The following is an 18,563-nucleotide window of genomic DNA, read 5'->3' as shown; positions in this document are numbered from 1 at the left end:
TGTATGAAATATTATCTTCAAGGGTTAGATTACTTTTGAAATTATAACAGTACACTTGCATGTTTGTGTAAAATAATAACAATTTTGTGTGAAATACAACCGTCAAGGGGTAGATAACTCAAGAAAATCATAAAGTACTGTTATGTATGCAACATATTACATGTATATAGTTTATGTCTGACCAGTTGGTATTTCCAATATAATCATTGTTCTTTTTTTAGAACATAAACTACATGTTTGTACTAGAACTTTCTTAACTGTTGTAGAAAACTCATGCATTATAATTAGATAGAAATCTCCGGAATGATCTTTATTGTTGAAGTTGCTAGATTATGATTACTGTAGAAAATGGAAGACTATTCTAGAAACTTCTTAGCTTAATATATATAGGAGACATTTTTCTTTCGTATTACCTTTTAAGTCATCAGTGATCTTTTAAGTCATCAGTTACTTTTTAAGTCATCAATATATTTGGAGTATTATTCAACTTGGATATAAAGTGATATATTAGAGCTTGGATTATTTTAAAATAGTTAAAATTATTCTTGTGGATTATATTGTGGGAATTTATTCTAAAGTGTTCTTGGATTTAACTTGGATTTAACTGTGCTATTCAAAATGGATCATTCCAGGATCAGACTAGACATTTGTAATTTACATTTTTATTTGGACTTCAGGTATTTGTAAAGATAATTTGTTATTTAATTTTTCTTTAATAATTTTTCTGTAATAAATTTGTTATTGTTACAAGTTTGTTGCTGGCTTTTCTTTCTCGTTACGCCTGGCTCGTAACAGTACACATGTATATTTGTGTAAAATAATAACAATTTTGTATGATATACTATCATCAAGGGGAAGATAAGTCTTAAAATTATAAAAGTACACACATATAAAATGTGCAAAATAGTAATATTTTTCAATGGATAATTCTAGTATTTGATGTTTGTGATGGTAAGAGGCACACTTTTATGTTTGAAGTACATTCGTTACGTAAGAAAGACAATATAGTTAGATATCGTTTCATGCAAAATAATCTTTAACGAACGACGACACTGAATTGAATGTGATCTAAAAAAACTTCGTATAGTCAAGCTAACTATCAGTGAACAATATATAGACACATACAAATTGTAAAAAAATTTTGTAGATAACATGCATGTTTTTTACAAATAATAAATGCGCAGCCTTTAAATAGTCAAATATTAAGCTTGGTTCACAAAAATCCAATATGTTATAATATAGCATTAGAAGTAAAATATACATTGTACACATTTAGTAACAGGGGCACTATTTTTCTGCTTGTAGTATAACTTACTTTACTAGTATGTTAGTACATGTAATATTGTTAAGATACCAACAAAAATATAAAAATATATAAATACATATTTAAAACATATGATAATTAGCATTTGTAAACGAACAATTTATGAAAAAGTGATGACATTTAATTTATATACTGCTTTTATGATAAAATGTGTACATGTATGTACTAGTAAGAAATCAGTATCACGTTTGTCCAGAATATGTAAAATAACAAAATAAAATTTAACATTAACAACATAAATTTAAATATCACAGAGTTATCAAAATATCACTGAATGTCTTCTATGCATTCAAAATTGATATAGAAGTTGACTTCTAGTACTTCCGGTACGATCATGTAGGTGCTCGAATAAACAGTGAGTACTTTGCTAAACGTTTATCGGATACAGATGTTATTCCCATGCATTTTTCGGATTTTTCTTGTATACTGGTGGTGGTGATAACGGTGGTTTATCTAAATTGGTCTCTAAAATAATATAAGCACCACTCGCATCTGTATACGCCACCGGATTAGCACTCGCATCTTTGTAAATGGGACTGTTGATAAACAAAAATTAAATAAATGATAGAGTAAATTGGTCTACAAAAGGAACATTTTCCATAGAAAAATGTTAAAACAAACAATATAAAGGCGTCATTAGGATATTCTCATCAAGTATTTCTTGAAAACATATGTTGATTGAAATTTAGAGGTTAAGAATGGATATTTATATGAATTGTACTATTTGCTATATAAAGGCATGTCATATCATGGTATATATTTATCGCATACGTAACAAAATCATCCATTCAAATTTTTTGATGGTTTGTTATTACCTTCCATAATGAAAGTGTTTTTTTTTAATAAAAAAAGCTAAATAAAATAAGTTCATGGTCAAATATGCTGAAATTTGGAATGAAAATTTTGAATTACTGTACCTAACAGTAATTCTTAGAAATTTTTTTATAAACAAATGAACACATAATAATTATGTTCATTAACAATGTCATGATCTCATTTCATATCTTAGGTCAATCATGATTAATAACGTGTATGTTAAATGATAGCAAGTTAGTACTGTATTAAAGCAGAACAGAAACGCTAATTTGATACCCGTGAGAAAATCATATTACATGTTTATTTGAAATATATAATACTTTATATTTGAATAACAACACTTGATGAGGAAATTAATCATTGAAATGAGTATACTACCGAGGTATGTTAAAGCAATGTTCGACGTTATTATCAGATCTGTTTTATCTTTTTTTTTTAAAAAAGGGGTTATTTTGATAGTGACATATATCCATCCAAATATATGTAGTGAGTAAAGAGGTGAAAGTAAAATACTAATCTCTACAAATTTCCATGGAAATTTACATGCAGTAAAAAAGTAGTCTTTTTGTATTTTAGGCAGATGCATATTTAAATAATAATTTTATCCTAAATATTTTCAAATATCAACTGTTGGGTAATCACCATTATAACAGTCAATCTTTTGAAATATATATGTATATTGTTTATTAAGCTCAACTTGACAATGAAAAAATGAGCATGGTGTCACTTTAATTCTACAGTTAACGTTGTCCAGTGGAGTATTTATGTATGAAGCAACTTCATTTCGAAGACACTTCAGTATGATTTAGGGCTATTACATAGTAATTACATAATTCCGATTAATTGCATACAGCCGGTCAGTCAATAGAATAAATAAGAGTCAAACCAGCTGTTTCCACGGACAATAATAGTTGTAATACATTGGCTTTTTATGATGAATTAAGCAGCACTTGCTCAGGTGATGATTTTGAAACTTAAATAAAGCGCGTTGAAACTGTGCTCACCTATTGATGGACACAGACATACTGGTTTACTAAGGCATGCTAAAATGTCTTACTTTTAGAAGCTTTACAATTTCAACTTATTGAATTTAGAAGATAAAAAAAGGTTCAGAAAAAGTACCTGGAGTAGCCCAATCAAGTCGACCAACAGTAAAATAATATCAGTTTAAATAATTCTGATTGAATACAGTAAACATTAATACACTTTTGAGTTTGAAATTTAATTGTAGACATTATTTTTAGAAGAAACAGACTTGAAAGGTTGTATGTGCAAGAATTAAGCTGTATATCATATAAACAAAGTCGCTTTGTGATTAAACTGGCAAGTACGAGAATAATAATTATACATGTATATTTTTGTTTATAAACTTATGACATAGTTTATAAAACACTGATTACATAGTTTTTCGGGAGGTGAATAAGAATTTGTTGAAACCTAAAATAATACGATACAAGTTACCTTGGCTATATTTCACTAGACGGGTTTTCACTGAAAACAAATCAAAACATTGACGTCATGACAGCATATAGATACTGTAAATCACTTTATATTACGTTCGCATTTCAAAGTGAATTAAATTTTTAAAGGTCTAATGGTATACAAGTCTAGCTTTCATTTCGAGCCCCGGGATTAACTCAAGTCAGGAGTGGACAAGGTGGCGCGATAGCTCAGTTGGTTAGACCACATGCTGTGTACTGTTAAGAAATCAAGGTAACCCTCGCATGTATCAGTGCTATACACTGGGCATGTAAAAGAACCAAGGGGTCAATTCAATAAGAGTAAGGGACTGGTTCCGGGATTCCCTTGTACCTCATATCTTTCTCTGAAGTGACTAGTCTAAAGTCATGTCTACGTCCCCACGAGGGGTTTGACATTAATGGGAGATAAAGGATATTTTATGCATCGTCAGAGCTCACAAGTACTGATTTAGCTGAACTACATCCTTGGTAACCCATACATATTCGTTACCTATGCACTTGATAGTTCAGCGAAATCACTCAAATTAATACCTGTGAGTTCCGACGATGAAGTGTATAAGTAACGAGAACGCATGTTTACCGAAGATTATTTAATGGTGACGAGTTCGTAACACATATTAATTTAATAAAATATTTATTATCTTACAAGTAGAAAGAAATCTAATAGGTGATTAGAGTATATATTATATATGCCCGTATCATTTTACATTTAATTTATTTTATAATAAGAAAAAATAAATAATATTGATGTTGATGTTTGCCATTCTATCTGAATCATTAATACTTGTACATGTATAAATCAGGGCTCACACTTTCGATCGCCATGCTCGCCATTTGAAATTATTTTCAAATAAATCCATAAAAGTGACTTATATTGTGCAATAATCTACAAATTTTGTTGTTGGTCTCCTTTTACCTCTCTGTGAATAATTGATAACATTGCTAGCAGAAAACAATATTACAATAGTCAAAAAACTTTTAGTGTATTTCTCCTATATGTGAGCCTGTCATTTGCTACGACTATGGAAATGAATACTGGGTTAATTACTTACATGTTATTATAACTAAAGTCCATGAAACTATAAAATGAAGCTATTTTGAAAATAAACAATTTATATCGTAACTTACTTATTGCAAGCACCATGATAGTCATCCATAGGTTGACGACTCGTCTCAACCGGAGCACTCAGTCCTGCGTTTAAAGTTCTGAAATGACATGATTAGTAAGGGAGAAAACAAAATTATAACGATAAAATTACGGTTGAACCAAAATGTACTCGATAAATTAACGAACGAAGTAACACCACATTATTTGATAAAACCTTTTTCACTGTTTAAATATTTTGGCACAAGTAAACGTTCTTATACAGAATACACATGTTTTGCATCAAATGATTCCCGACGAGCTTATATTGAAAGTCCAAACATACATGTAAGAACACTTACGTCGAATCGAACCTCTTATTAAAATTTGTTATCAACTGATTTGAGGCATATACAGGTTTTTTTTTTTTTTTTTTTTTTTTTTTTTTTTTTTACTCTCATATTCTTTAAAACGAAACAATTATTTGCTATGGAAAAAAATGCATCAAAAGTTGACGATGACATATTTATGACATGCCAAACAAGCATGTTTTCATTTGTTTGTTTTTTTTTAGGCAGGGAGGAAGTTCTATTGGGTCGAAAAGTTGTAAAGTCGAAAACACAACGAATCTTCACATTTTCATGTTTTCCTACTTTACACTCTCCGCCCTGCAAGTACAAAAACGAAAACTAAGTAGTCACACTTTTCCTTCTTTCTGTCTATTTTCAAGATGAGGAATGGCGAAAACACAACAAACGGTGCCTTTTGTGTGTCTTACTTTTTCCCCCGAACTTTCTCTTCGGAAAAACGCCCATATGGCATGAAAATACAGAAGTGATTCACACCGGGAAAACAATATACCCAACAATATAATTGATTTTCAATTTTCCCATCTTATAAAAACATCATGTTACTAAGCCTAAAATAGTTATAATTATGAAAATTTCATAAATGCGTTGAAAATAGAGGATAAACATTGTCACATTTTTATGCCTTTCTTCATTGAAGACAAATCTATTTATCAACTTAATATGCTTTTCTTTGGTTTGGCTTGCTATGTTTTATAAATTATCTCTGTTACCACTTCAAAGGGTTGATAAAGTTGAATTATGTTCATCTATTGTTTGACTGATGAAACCATGTTTTATGTGTTACTGTTATTGATCCAAATAACTGATTCAAACGTATAACTTGTCAATATTTTTCAAACATTATTTTTTGTTATCATGTGAAACTGATAATAAAGTTTATTATAATGTAAATAAATCAATAAATGAGAGGTAAGTGGCTGGGTAGTTCAATGGATAGGTGTGTCGGTATATGAATAAATAGATAAATAAATAAATAAATAAACAATAACAAAAACAACAAACACATATCAAGATCATGACCATACATATAAATATAAATACATACCTCATTTCAACACTATCATTTGAAATTCCGTTACCATTGTTGCTAGATGTGCTGCACTGGGTGCTATCACCATCGGGTTCTTCTCCACTGAAAAAGTATGTAAAACATTATTTGCAGAGATAGAACTAAAAGGCATGATGTTTTTTCAGCAGACCCATCAATATAAATCACAGACATCTTATTGTACTTGAGAGAACACTATAAATCAAAGGCCAAATTTGTAGCTAAGGCAATTTTATGAATGATAGACAAAAATATTATACCAGATATGACGGGTTTAATAAAAAGTAACATTACTGTACCAGCAAGATATTGTATCAGAGGAAACACTATAAATCAAAGACAACGTGGTGTAGCAGACACAGAGACGACATAATAAATTAAAGGTAGCATTTTGTACCAGAGACGATATTTAATCAAAGACAACTTGTTAAGTCAGAGGCAACACTATAATTATTGTAGAATAAACAACAAGACTTACAAGATAAAAACGTCATATTGTACCAGAGACAAACCATAAATTAAAGGCAACAAATTATAACAGAGGCAACACTATAAATGAAAGAAATCATATTGTACCAGACACAACACTACATACTAAAGGCATACTATTGTGAAAGAGACAAGACTATAAATTGAAGGAAACATATAGAAGAGACAAGACTATTAATCAATGGCACTATGGACCTTTCCAGAATTTCGTAGCGGAACATTAAGCCACGACTTTTCCATTCATTGCTAGGTACAGTATCACAAACAAAACCATGTGTTCTTTTGTGCAAACCAGGTCAACCAGTGACTATGTATTATAGTGTAGCAATTGGAGAACAAGTTTAATTAAATCTGTAAACACTGGACAGGTCCATTGTGAAAGAGACAACACTATAAATTGAAAGAAACATATAGTAGAAGAGACAAGACTATAAATCAATGGAAACATATTTTAACAGATAAACAATATAAATGAAGGGTAAGATACTGTGGAAGAGAGAACACTATAAATACAAACATATAACAAAGACAACACTATTAAACAAAGGCAACATATTGTGGAAGAGACAGTATCATAAATGAAATGCAGCACAATGTAGCAGAGACAGCACTAAAAATAAAAGGCAACATATTATACCAGTGATTAAAAGCAACGCATTGTAAAAAAGAAAACATAAATCAAAAGCAACATATTGGATCAGAAAAACACTCTGAATAAAAAACAACATGTTGTACCAGAGACATCGCCATTATGTATAAAGAAAAGTCACCACATTGAATTATCAATATTGAAGGCAGTATATAGTGGAAGAGACAAAACTTTCAATAAAGAAGGCAAAACATTAAATTAAAGGCAACATATTAAAAAAACACTATATGTTAAAGGATTAATATTGTGAAAGAGACAACACTATAATTGAAGGACCATATAGAAGAGACATAACTATAAATCAAAGGCATCAAATAAAATAGAATGATTTACAAATTAACATATTAGATTTTGGTATGTGCCATGTCATTTGTTGAACATTGTCATTGAAACCAGGCAATCACGTGATTTGTCTATTTTACAATTGGTAAAACACTTTTAATAATTAATTGAAATTTACATGGAACATAATGGAACATTTTGTCTAAACATCTGACATGAAAGGGACTCCACTGGGGTTTAAAAGTCTAAAAACATAACATTTGAATTTGGGGCACTTTAAACAGTAATATATGCAAAGATATTTAAGAAATATACTTTGAAATCAATTGAAAATCGTATTTTTATGCTTTTCTTAGTTTTGGTCAATATTTTATAATTTAAATAATTATTCTGGAAAAACGGTGTGCGCGAATGATCTGAAATTTTGCACAAAGATTAGTTGTCTAAACCTATATCAAATGGTACAATTATCTGGAAAAAAATTTTCAGCCCCCAACATGTCAAAAAGACCTCCAAGTGGAAGTCCCCTTTAAAGGCAATTTTCAGCTCCAAAATATACATTGGTATAATTTTCTTAAACAATTTTTATATTTTGGGTATAACGTTACAATTCTCTAAAACATTTATGAATGATTATATATTGAACCATCTCTTTGTTCCTTTTCCCCATTTAGGAAAATTTAATACAAAAATAATAATTGAGTATTTTACAAACCAGAACACTTTGTTTAGACGTTTTTTTGTCTTCTTTTAACGAAAAGAACATTTATGTCACCATTTCCAACAAAAATCTTCATTAAATAATAAAGTCGTCAAAATAGATCCAAATGGAACATTTTCCAAATACAGGCCCTTCCTAATAAATGAAGAAAAAATTTTTTTATTTATGAGGATAATTTTGGTGCGATTAATGACATAGACTTTAAGGTCTAGAAAATTCTAAAAATATACACTACCTTTTCTTTAACCAGTAAACAGTTGCTACAACTGCCAGAATTATAAAGAACATTCCAACCACAATAATGATAATGTACAGAATCCAATTTATTGTGGTGTCTTCATCAGGTTTCTCAACTGTAAACACAATTATCCGACATTATATATTCTTACTAAAATACTTGACAATACTTAATCTACTTGTTTTCATAGTTGCAAAAATGAACTATAAAACATTGCATGTCTAACCGATCTGACATACCTACGTGGTTCATGAACATTATTATAGGTTTATGATGTACATCATAAAATATCCGCTATGTACATAAAAAATGTTCATGATATACATCATAAAGGATCCATGGTGTACATCATAAAAGATCCATGGTGTATATTATAAAATACCCATGAGGATCCGTGGTGTACATCAAAATGTTTATGATATACATCATAATTTTTTTTGGTGTACGTACAAAAAAAGGTTCATGATATACGTTATAAAGGATCCATGGTGTACATTATAAAATACCCATGGCGTACTGGCGTACATTATAAAGGATCCATGGTGTACATTATAAAATACCCATGGCGTACATTATAAAGGATCCGTGGTGTACATTATAAAATACCCATGGCGTACATTATAAAGGATCCGTGGTGTACATCAAAATGTTTATGCTATACCTCATAAATTTTTTTTGATGTACAACATAAAAGATCCATGGTGTAAACAAAAATGATCATGATGTTCATCATAATACACGTAACCACATCAAATATTTTCATTTGAAACGGCTGGATTTGTTAGAATATATGAAAATTGAAATAGCAGTTACTGCATCTTGAGCATCTGTCCGATAATGCATAGTCTTAATAGTTTTTACATGATCGTGTCATTCAATAATCTATAAAAATAATTATTATAGATATGCCGGACTTGAAACCACAGACGCGCAGCTTAGTCTTGACTGATAGGCCGACATCTAGGGGTGGATGATGGCACACACACCCATCACCTTTTTTATTTTTGGATATGTTAAATGCAATAAACATGTTTAGGTGATTATAAGAAATTAATATAGACATACATTTATTTTTACTTTATTAGAAAAAAGTGTTGACCGCGGCTTTCGCGGCTTTGTAGGAAACTAGGCTACTGTCTTCTAGGACAAGTGGCAGCTGTATTATCATCTTTATTTTTGTCATTGTCGATATAATGATTATATTATTATCCAATCTTGATTGTTACATAGCATTAAATCGGATAAAAATCATTGAGCCCCCCTGCCCCTTTTCAACCATTAGTTTACTTTATAAAACCATATACTGTACATACAAGCTATAAGAAAGACCGTCAGTTTTGGCAATTTCATCATTGAACTTACCATTGCAAAGAATGCTGTCTCTAGACATAAGTCCGGCAGTGGTCCAGCCATCAGGACATTTCTTGCACGAGGGCTGTGCTTCCTCGTCCTGGTAGTAGCCTCGAGGGCAGCTCTCACAGTAGTCGTTAGTGGCATATGTTCCCTTACCACACGATACTAGAGGTAAAACATTAATGTTTCAGTTAAAAAACACTTTTTTTTCTGTAGAAATGAAAAGTTCTTTACCATTTGGTTGTACTGGGTAACCTATACAGAGCAACTTTCTGAAGCAAGTACTCTGAGGAATAACCACAATGTTTGTGTCAAAAGCAAATGGCATTGCTTCATAGAGGTAGTTTCTCTACTGTAATTGAATCCCACAAAATTATTGTGTAAAAGATAATATTTATTATGTTGTTTTCGTCATTTGTTCATGTCTGATTTAATCACTATGCCTAAGTCTAAATGGAAAATATGTTCTATTCTCGTCTGGAATAGGACCCCAAGAATTAAATTTGTGTAAAAATGCATTTAACCCTGATCATTTATAAAATGAAATTATATTTTCAATGTATTCATTTCTTAATGTGAATACCTAAGTTAGCACTTAATTTTAAGGTAGACCAAGGCCTAAAATAAAATAGTTTGTTTCCAACCCCCCCCCCCTTGACACCTACCCATAAAAAATCACTGCTACCTTTTTATTGCCAAACAATACAATTCTTTTATTCAATTATTATGCAAGTAAAGTCAATCTGTCAATATTATCCACATCTTTATATTTGTCTCGTGTTTTTTTTCATTTTAAATATTGCAGACTTATATTGAATACAACTTTGAAACTTTGGTTCTAAACATTAAATAAATAAATGCTATAAAGCATTCATCTTCTTAAAAGAAAAAAAATATTTTATTCAGATATAGATCTAAATACAATTTGGTTCAATACAAAATAGTAGTTCGGACAATTCACATACCTACATACCCTACTAAAACTGGCAGACATGCGTCGCGGATAATTTTTAATTTGGCTTTATTGTCAGATCGTTCTATTTAAAAATGTTCTTACCACAATACTGCCAGACAGAGGCATATCCCGTCTCGCACTCCGCAAAACCGTCCAGGTACGTACTGTTTACACCAACGTCGTAGTCAACGCCACCATATTGTATAGTGAACGCTAGATTTTCTACTAATGTGTTGAAAATAGACACTATCTCAGCCAGTAAGTCATAGCAATTATCTTTGTCTGAGAGAAAACAAAATTATTCCGTAATTATCACGTCATTATATACAAAAGTGTCCTGGTGCCAATTAAACATGTTGTATAAAAGAGATAATCCCTACGTAGGAGATGTATAAAAGAGATAACTCCTACGTAGGAGATAAAGAAGCTTAATTTGGAGTTTAAAACTCCTACGTCCTGTATAGGTGATTAGGCCTTTTTATCTCGTATAGGAGTTATCATATTTTATTCAACATGTTAAATGGCACAAGGACGCTTCGGTATAATTACTACATAATGTTGCAACTAGGTTCAGAAAAAATTCAACAAAGAAGTCCCACACATTTATCTAAAATATAGATAGATGTCGTAATCACGTGTCAAAATCAGATGCATACGGTAATATAAACACCAAGACTGGTAGACCTTTGTGAAAACTAAGAATTGACAACAAACAATAAAATCAGTTTTGAGATTCTTTGGTAAACAGGAAAATAATGAAGTTCTAACACAAAATGGCAGGAAACATGGCATAAATACAGTTGCTTTCCAAATAGGAATTTCTCAATTACAGGCACTGATATTAATTTCTATACACGTTTGTATCATATGCGAACCACACTTTTTATTGAAATGGAAAAACACATGAACATTTGTAAAATACTGTCTGCTTTGATAAAGCATGTGTATTTACTCGTACAAGTCAAAACTAGTTTTTTTTGTTGTTTTATTTCAGTTTGTAAGAATGGAGACATCTGCAGGAATATTATCTTTAGTTATATATCCTATTTTGAACTGTGTCTTATTGCCAAATTTATTACATATCTTCATGTATTTCTGAAATGTATTGACCAAATTAACGAAATCATACAAACTTGTTTAATACTTTCAAACATATTTAAACTTTGCAATACATGTAATAGTAATATTATATTTTCTTGTTTCACCAACAAACGCCAATAACAAATTTAAAAAATAAATAAATTTAAAATTGAACTAATATCACCTATAGTATTGTCACATGTTAGCTCTATAGTAAATGATACAAAGCTTGTCTCTCTTCGTTTCCTCTCTTCTGATTGGTCAGTTGAAGACGAAATGTGAACGCCCTTTAATTCGCATGTTCCGTTGGCAACACAACCAGCTGTTTTCAGTTTGTCGCCTACAGTCGACTTTATGGTGTTTTCAACATCAGAAGTTTCAGTACTCAACGTATTGTACACACCTGTTTGATTTACCGACAGTTTTGGAGCCAGGTGCTTTGCTACAAGTATAAAATTATGGGGTGCAGGGGTGTAGATTGTTACATGTTGGTGGGGATCGACCCAATCACTGTGACCGTCGCACTGCTGGGAGTATTGTGTATGGTAGCACTGGGAGTAGCACATATAAGGTATATAAGGTAAGCTGTACAACGCCATTGAATATGTATTCTATATGTAGAAATAGGCGTTAAATCAAGTTTTCAAGTTTCAAGTTTATGTATATTGCACCGTTTTGTTTTGATAACGGATCTCCAAAAGCAAATATTACATAATTATAATATAACCCTAAATGCACTACACAAAACTTACCGGTGTCTGGAGGCATGTCATGGCTTGGACCTACCCTTACTGTATCTTTGCCACTTGATTCAATTCCGTTTTATCTACTTCATAGGAATTCCGATCAAAGGTTTGTGTTTATGTTTATTTTTCATCATATAAAATATTCATACATTCAGCATATGTTTTCAATTAATATTTATTAGGAATTTCTTAATGATACATTTCTAATGGGTTTTTTTATCAATATCTGAAAAAGTATTGGAAAATATGGCTATTGTAGACAAATCCTCTTAAAGTAATGTCTTTAAGAGATAAAGCAGACAGATGACTTAAAATGTTATAAAGTTAATGCATCAGAAATTATAAAAAGAAATATATTAGTAAACTCACGTTGACAAGAAGGAATCTGTGATTCGGGATTGTCCTCGTTATTTATATTCCAAACATATCCGGTATCTGGCCCGCAGACGATACCGGAAGAGTTAATATAGAGGTCGCTGTCAAATTCGTAACCATCGTTACACGTGGGCCTGCAAACACGTTTCTCGTCATTTTCTGATACACAATTCATGTTTCCATTATCTAGAGTCGTCGGGTCCTTTCCACATTCTTAAAATATAAATGTTTATGGGTGATTATTTCTTAAACGTTTTGTATATATTAAGATAAACAAAGCCTAAATTAATTGTTTTCCAATATCTTACCCACGGCAGAAAATACTAAAATTAATATATTCAATAATATATATTTATATTATTACATATCCAAACCACTTGAATGTATGTTTTTGTCAGCCTGATTATTTTTTTTAGAGAAAGTGTTAGATTTCAAAAGTTGAACCCTTAACCCTTAACATGACACGCGTTTTTCTGTGTCAATTTGTTTGACAGAATTTCTACTACCACTGATTGATGCGGAGATGTCTGTACTGGTAGTGAGGTGGAGATAACTTGTTATGTTACCATCTCTATATGACACTAGATATAAGTTAAACTAGTAATAACACATCGGTTTAAAAAATTCATTGTATCTTATTTTGATTGTCCGTTCCAGTATATTGAATTAACATGTACATAGAACCTTAAATTATGTTGTATTTGACGTTACCACGACTTAAAAACAAACAAACGAACGGACGATCGAACGGGCGGACGGACGGACGAACAAATGAACGAAAACAGGAAACAAACTCCGAATGAAAAATAAATTGGCTTATTATTACCATTTATGCAGACAACGTTGGTTTCGCATGGAACTGTTTTTGTACTATCGCCTTCACACTGTTTCCCGCCATTTATTGGGATTGGGTTTTCACAAACACGTGACATCTGCTGCGTTCCAGATCCACATGTGACGGAACATTCACCACTTATCTCATAATCTGTCCAACCACCGTCAACTGAAAACAGTTACATAAAGCAATTAAAGACTGACAAACACATGTCGTCTGCTATATTTCAGTCAACTGGACCATGTCTTTTGAATATTCGTTATGACACGTATGAGTATATCTAACTTCAGTGTATGTGGCTAGAATCAAGTTTAGTGGTTGAAATTATATTTTGTCCAATGAGATCGTTCCATTTTTAGCTCGACTTTTCTATGAAAAGGGGAGCTATCCTACTCGCCCCGGCGTCGGCGTCGGCGTCGGCGTCGGCGTTAGCGTCGGCGTTGGCGTCACACCTTGGTTAAGTTTTTCGTACCACCCCACTTTATTTCAGAAGTATTACAAGTATGGCTTTGAAACTTACCATACTTGTTCACCATCATAACCTCCATCTACAGACAAGAGTACATAACTCTGTCAAGGTTTTTGACAGAATTATGGCCCTTTTTTTGACTTAGAAAGTGTATTGAGCTTGGTTAAGTTTTTTGTACCACCTCACTTTATTTCAAAACCATTGGAGGTATTGCTTTGAAACTGACCATACTTGTTTACCATCACGACCTTCATCAACAGACAAGAGGACATAACTCTGTCAAGGTTTTTGACAGAATTATGCCCTTTTTGACTTAGAAAATACATTGAATATGGGTAAAAAATCCACTTATTGCCTTAACCCTTTGAGATATTGCTTTGAAACTTTTAATGCTATTTCACATCATTACCCCCATCTGTACGCAAGAGAAGGTAACTCTGTCAAGGATTTGTTTTAAAAATTAAGGCCTTTTATCGACTTAGAATCTTGGTTAAGTTTTTAGTACCAGTCCACTTTTTGACTGAACTGTTTGAGATATTAATTTGAAAGTTGGAATACTTGTTTACCATCATGGTCCCAAAACATGGGCAGGAGAAGGTAATTCTGTTAAGGATTTTATTTGAATTATGGCCCTTTTTGACTTAGAAACTCAGTTATGATTTTCATTCTTGTCCACTTGTTGACTTAACCATTTGAGATATTACTTTGGAAGTTGGAGTTCTTATGTGCCATCATGAGACCTATCTGTAAGCAAGAGAAGATAACTCTGTGAAAATGTTTCTTGATTTGTACTTAGAAATTCCTAGTTAAAGTCTTGTGTGCCCTTAACTGTCAAAGTTTTGTTTTATAGGCAAGCACTAAAAAAGTCGAGCGCGCTGTCCTTCTGACAGCTCTTGTTTAAATTCAGTGTAATATGCCATCTCTTCAATCGACACTAACTTGTCCAAATAAATCAGCATACCATACTCGCACTATGTAAAAAGTAAAAATAAATTTAAACCTCTAAATAGATTGGTGTTTGTTAAGTCAGCATTTATTTCATTGCTGAGCGAAACACCACACAACAGACAGTCAAACCTTGAAAAAAGACCATGGAAAAGAAAGGCCGAACAATATCTTTATGACAAGTGGTCTTATTTTTAGGGGGTCAATCTATTCTATATAATCAATGGTGGGTTGTCGAAGAATGACCTTTAATTACAGGGTGGTATTTATTTTGAAGCGGTCTTTAATACAGGTTTCTGGATTTATTTCATTAATGTTGACTAATAACCACTTTTCTATGCATAACAATTGAACAAATGCAAGCTTTTATAGATCAGTAAAAAACTATTCAAAAGAATGTTACTTTTTATACAAGTAACATACTCACATCTTTATATCTATCTAAGTAAAGCAAATAGATATACGAGGTCCTATTTTTTTTAAAACTCATTACAAATACAAGTGAAAGCTGAATACTAACCAAAGTGGGTTTCACATAAGTCACCCTTAAAGCCAGCCGGACAAACACATGTATATTTATCATGCCCATCGATGCATGTAGCGTTGTTATCACACGCGTTGTCAAGGCAGTCATCGATATTGATCTCACAGAAACTTCCAGTAAAACCTCTTTCGCATGCGCATGAAAAGCCTTCAATAGAATCTCTGCATGTGCCTCCGTTATGGCATGGTGTATTATCACAGTTGTTGTCGACTAAAAGAAGAACATAGAGCTAAATCATTGATGATATGTTCGAAGCTAGATATGTTTTCGGGGTTTTGTTTTATTATAATTTTTTAAAAGTAGGGAATAAAAATCGTTACGTACGTAATGTGACGTAAGATACAATTAATGTCAGTATTGTTTTGAAACTGAGAAAAAAATGATAAAATAAAAACTTCTAATATTTAAGAATTTGACTCAGTTCATAGACCGATTAATCTAACTCCAAGACATGTAGTACAGAAAAAATACAGTAGAAAATGTGAAAACCGGACCCTCTTCGGGTTCGTCCAAACATCCGGTTTTCAGGGGATATTTAATACATACTTAGCATCCGGTACTTACAGATTTTTTTTCTGGAAAATATGGGACTTTTAAAACATTGTCCGATTTTCAGAGAATTCCGGATTTCATATCGTCCGATTAAAATAGGTTTTACTGTACTTCTACTTCCGCTTGGATATGCTATAAAGACACACAAAAAAAATTTTTAAAAACCCTTTACCATCCCCTTTTCCCTTTTTTAAAGAAAAAAGGACCCTTTCCAGTACAGAAAATTGTTCCAACTTTAAAATAAACCCGGCCTGTTTTAAAAAACACTTCTTAACTGGGGGTAAATGATTACATTTTCCCAAAATTTTTAAACTGTGAAAAATAAACCAAAAACCCTTAAACCGGGGAAAAAAAAAAAAAATTTTTAATTGGGTTAAAAACTCCCATGACAAAAAACCAAACAACGTTTCCCCAATATTTTTTGGGTTGAAAAATTTTGATTTTTAACTTGAAATCAAGTTGAACTTTTTTTAGTTTTAGGGTAAAAAGTTTGGGAACAAAACCTCTTTTAAACCCCTTTTTACCGGGCAAACAGCTATTTTATTTTTTCCATATGATAAAGTGCAGACCAAGATAGCCGGGTTAACCCCGGCAGCTGTTAGGGTTCCACTTTTTCGAATATTAAAATACATTTTTTTCATTAAATTTTTTTAAAATTTTCCCAAAAGGGAAAAAATATATTTGCCCAAAAACGGAAGGGGGGAAAATTAAATTTTAAAGAACGACAAAACGGGGTTTTAAAATAAACCTAAAGTAAAAAAATAAAAGTTCCAGAAACTGAGAAACTCCGTTTTTAATTTAAAGGGAAAATTAAAGGCAAACCCTTTTTTTTCCGAAATTTTCCCACTGAATACACAAAAATTTTGGATACCCACAAAAAAAAACCATAACGGTATTGGCGGGGGAAAGGGAAAACATTTTTTTTTATACCTATAAAGAAATATTGAGAAATATTGATAAAATAAAATTTCTTTTTCATTTTTTTTCACTGAAAAAGTTTTTTTTTCACGAAAGTGAAACAATTTTCCTTTTTTTCACTTTGCCTTGTCGGACAAACTTTTTTCTAAATTCACCAAAAAAAATTAAAAGGGGTATCCTCCTTTTCTAAGGAAAAAAAAGGGAAAAAACCCTAAAAAAGAAAATATTCAATTTTTTTAAAATTAATACAGGATTTTTTTTCATCTTTGGCTACTGCCATGGGAAACTATTTTTTATAAATTACCAACCGATAAAAAAAAATTTCCGTTTTTATAGAAAAAAACCTCAGAAATCCTCTATTTTATTTAAAAACAAAAGGTGAAAATACTTGTTTGGCACTATCCTTACCCCTCCTATTGTCACAGTGATTATTCACAGGTGTTTCTGTGGACCTTTTTCTCTTTGAGGAGACACTTTGCTCTCTGAGAACTTCTGTACTGTCCAGGTATGTAATTATCTCAGTGCCAGAATACTGACTGTAATCTGCTTCCACAATCATTGACCCCGACTATACTCTCTCCAGTCGTGAACTGCTGTCTTTATTTCAAAATATGAAAGTATATTTTAAAGTCCGAGTAAAGGGTAATGAAATATCTAACGAAACGTTAAAAGACCCATTATGTGTTCATTTTAATTTCTCTAAATCCTTTATATTTGCTCGATTTGTAAAACCATCTGAACGGTGAGAACAATAACTTGCGTGCAAATTTTCAGAACTCGCCCAGGTTTGTCCAGAATATATCATTGGATGTGTAAAATTATCCCCAAAATGAAAAGCGTTGCAACGCTTATCACTCCAGTCAGACAAAAATGTACTATCAATATTAATTTAATTTGAGTATATTTCTTTATGATCCTTTGCAGTTTTTTCCATTCCAATTAAAAAAAAAACATGTTTTTGTTCTTGTTCTTCTAGCTTTTTGACCATAGTGGAGTTTCTTTAAGTCAGACTGTTGCTTAACATTAATTGGTGGCAAATGAGTGAAATAATTTACAAATCCTACTTAGATAGCAGATTGATTTTGCTAGGGAACACTTAATTCTGTTACTTTATATAAAATGATTTTTTTACAGCTTTTATCCGGTATTCAAGCACAATTGCCCTGTTGGCTTTGGTTTAAATTTTTTTTTGACGAAATTTTCCAATTTTTTCCCAAAATCAATTTAATTTTGCTTTCAAAAAAGGAAAAAATTCAAATGTAAAATACTTTTTTTAATTTTTTGCCTC

The 18,563-nt window shown here is 31.6% G+C and overlaps 1 protein-coding gene across 1 annotated transcript; it reads right to left on the bottom strand.

Annotated features, from left to right (window-relative positions):
• Positions 1-1,660: 1,660 nt before the first annotated feature.
• On the bottom strand, positions 1,661-17,834 carry LOC132759554 (sushi, von Willebrand factor type A, EGF and pentraxin domain-containing protein 1-like). The gene is made up of 11 exons (XM_060751344.1): positions 17,684-17,834; positions 15,782-16,015; positions 13,839-14,015; positions 13,007-13,225; positions 12,076-12,333; positions 10,914-11,093; positions 9,866-10,021; positions 8,501-8,618; positions 6,122-6,208; positions 4,750-4,827; positions 1,661-1,860 (listed from the first exon to the last, which is right to left on the bottom strand). Exons 1-11 carry the CDS (start codon positions 17,832-17,834, stop codon positions 1,716-1,718), a joined length of 1,803 nt encoding a protein of 600 aa, XP_060607327.1. The 3' UTR covers positions 1,661-1,715.
• Positions 17,835-18,563: the final 729 nt, after the last annotated feature.

The sequence above is a fragment of the Ruditapes philippinarum genome, unplaced genomic scaffold, assembly GCF_026571515.1.
Source record: "Ruditapes philippinarum isolate M1 unplaced genomic scaffold, ASM2657151v2 ctg916_1_1_1_1, whole genome shotgun sequence".
NCBI classification, from domain to species: domain Eukaryota; kingdom Metazoa; phylum Mollusca; class Bivalvia; order Venerida; family Veneridae; genus Ruditapes; species Ruditapes philippinarum.
This window is presented reverse-complemented; position numbering and strand designations above follow the sequence as displayed.

Bases quoted from the DNA above. Each gene is read 5' to 3' on its own strand.
- LOC132759554 (XM_060751344.1), bottom strand. From the start codon at position 17,834: ATGATTGTGGAAGCAGATTACAGTCAGTATTCTGGCACTGAGATAATT. The intron at 10,022-10,913 runs GTAAGAACATTT...TTTTACCTCTAG, and splicing joins CTCTGTCTGGCAGTATTGTG to TATCGTGTGGTAAGGGAACA. The intron at 1,861-4,749 runs GTAAGTTACGAT...GTTTATCAACAG, and splicing joins TATCATGGTGCTTGCAATAA to TCCCATTTACAAAGATGCGA.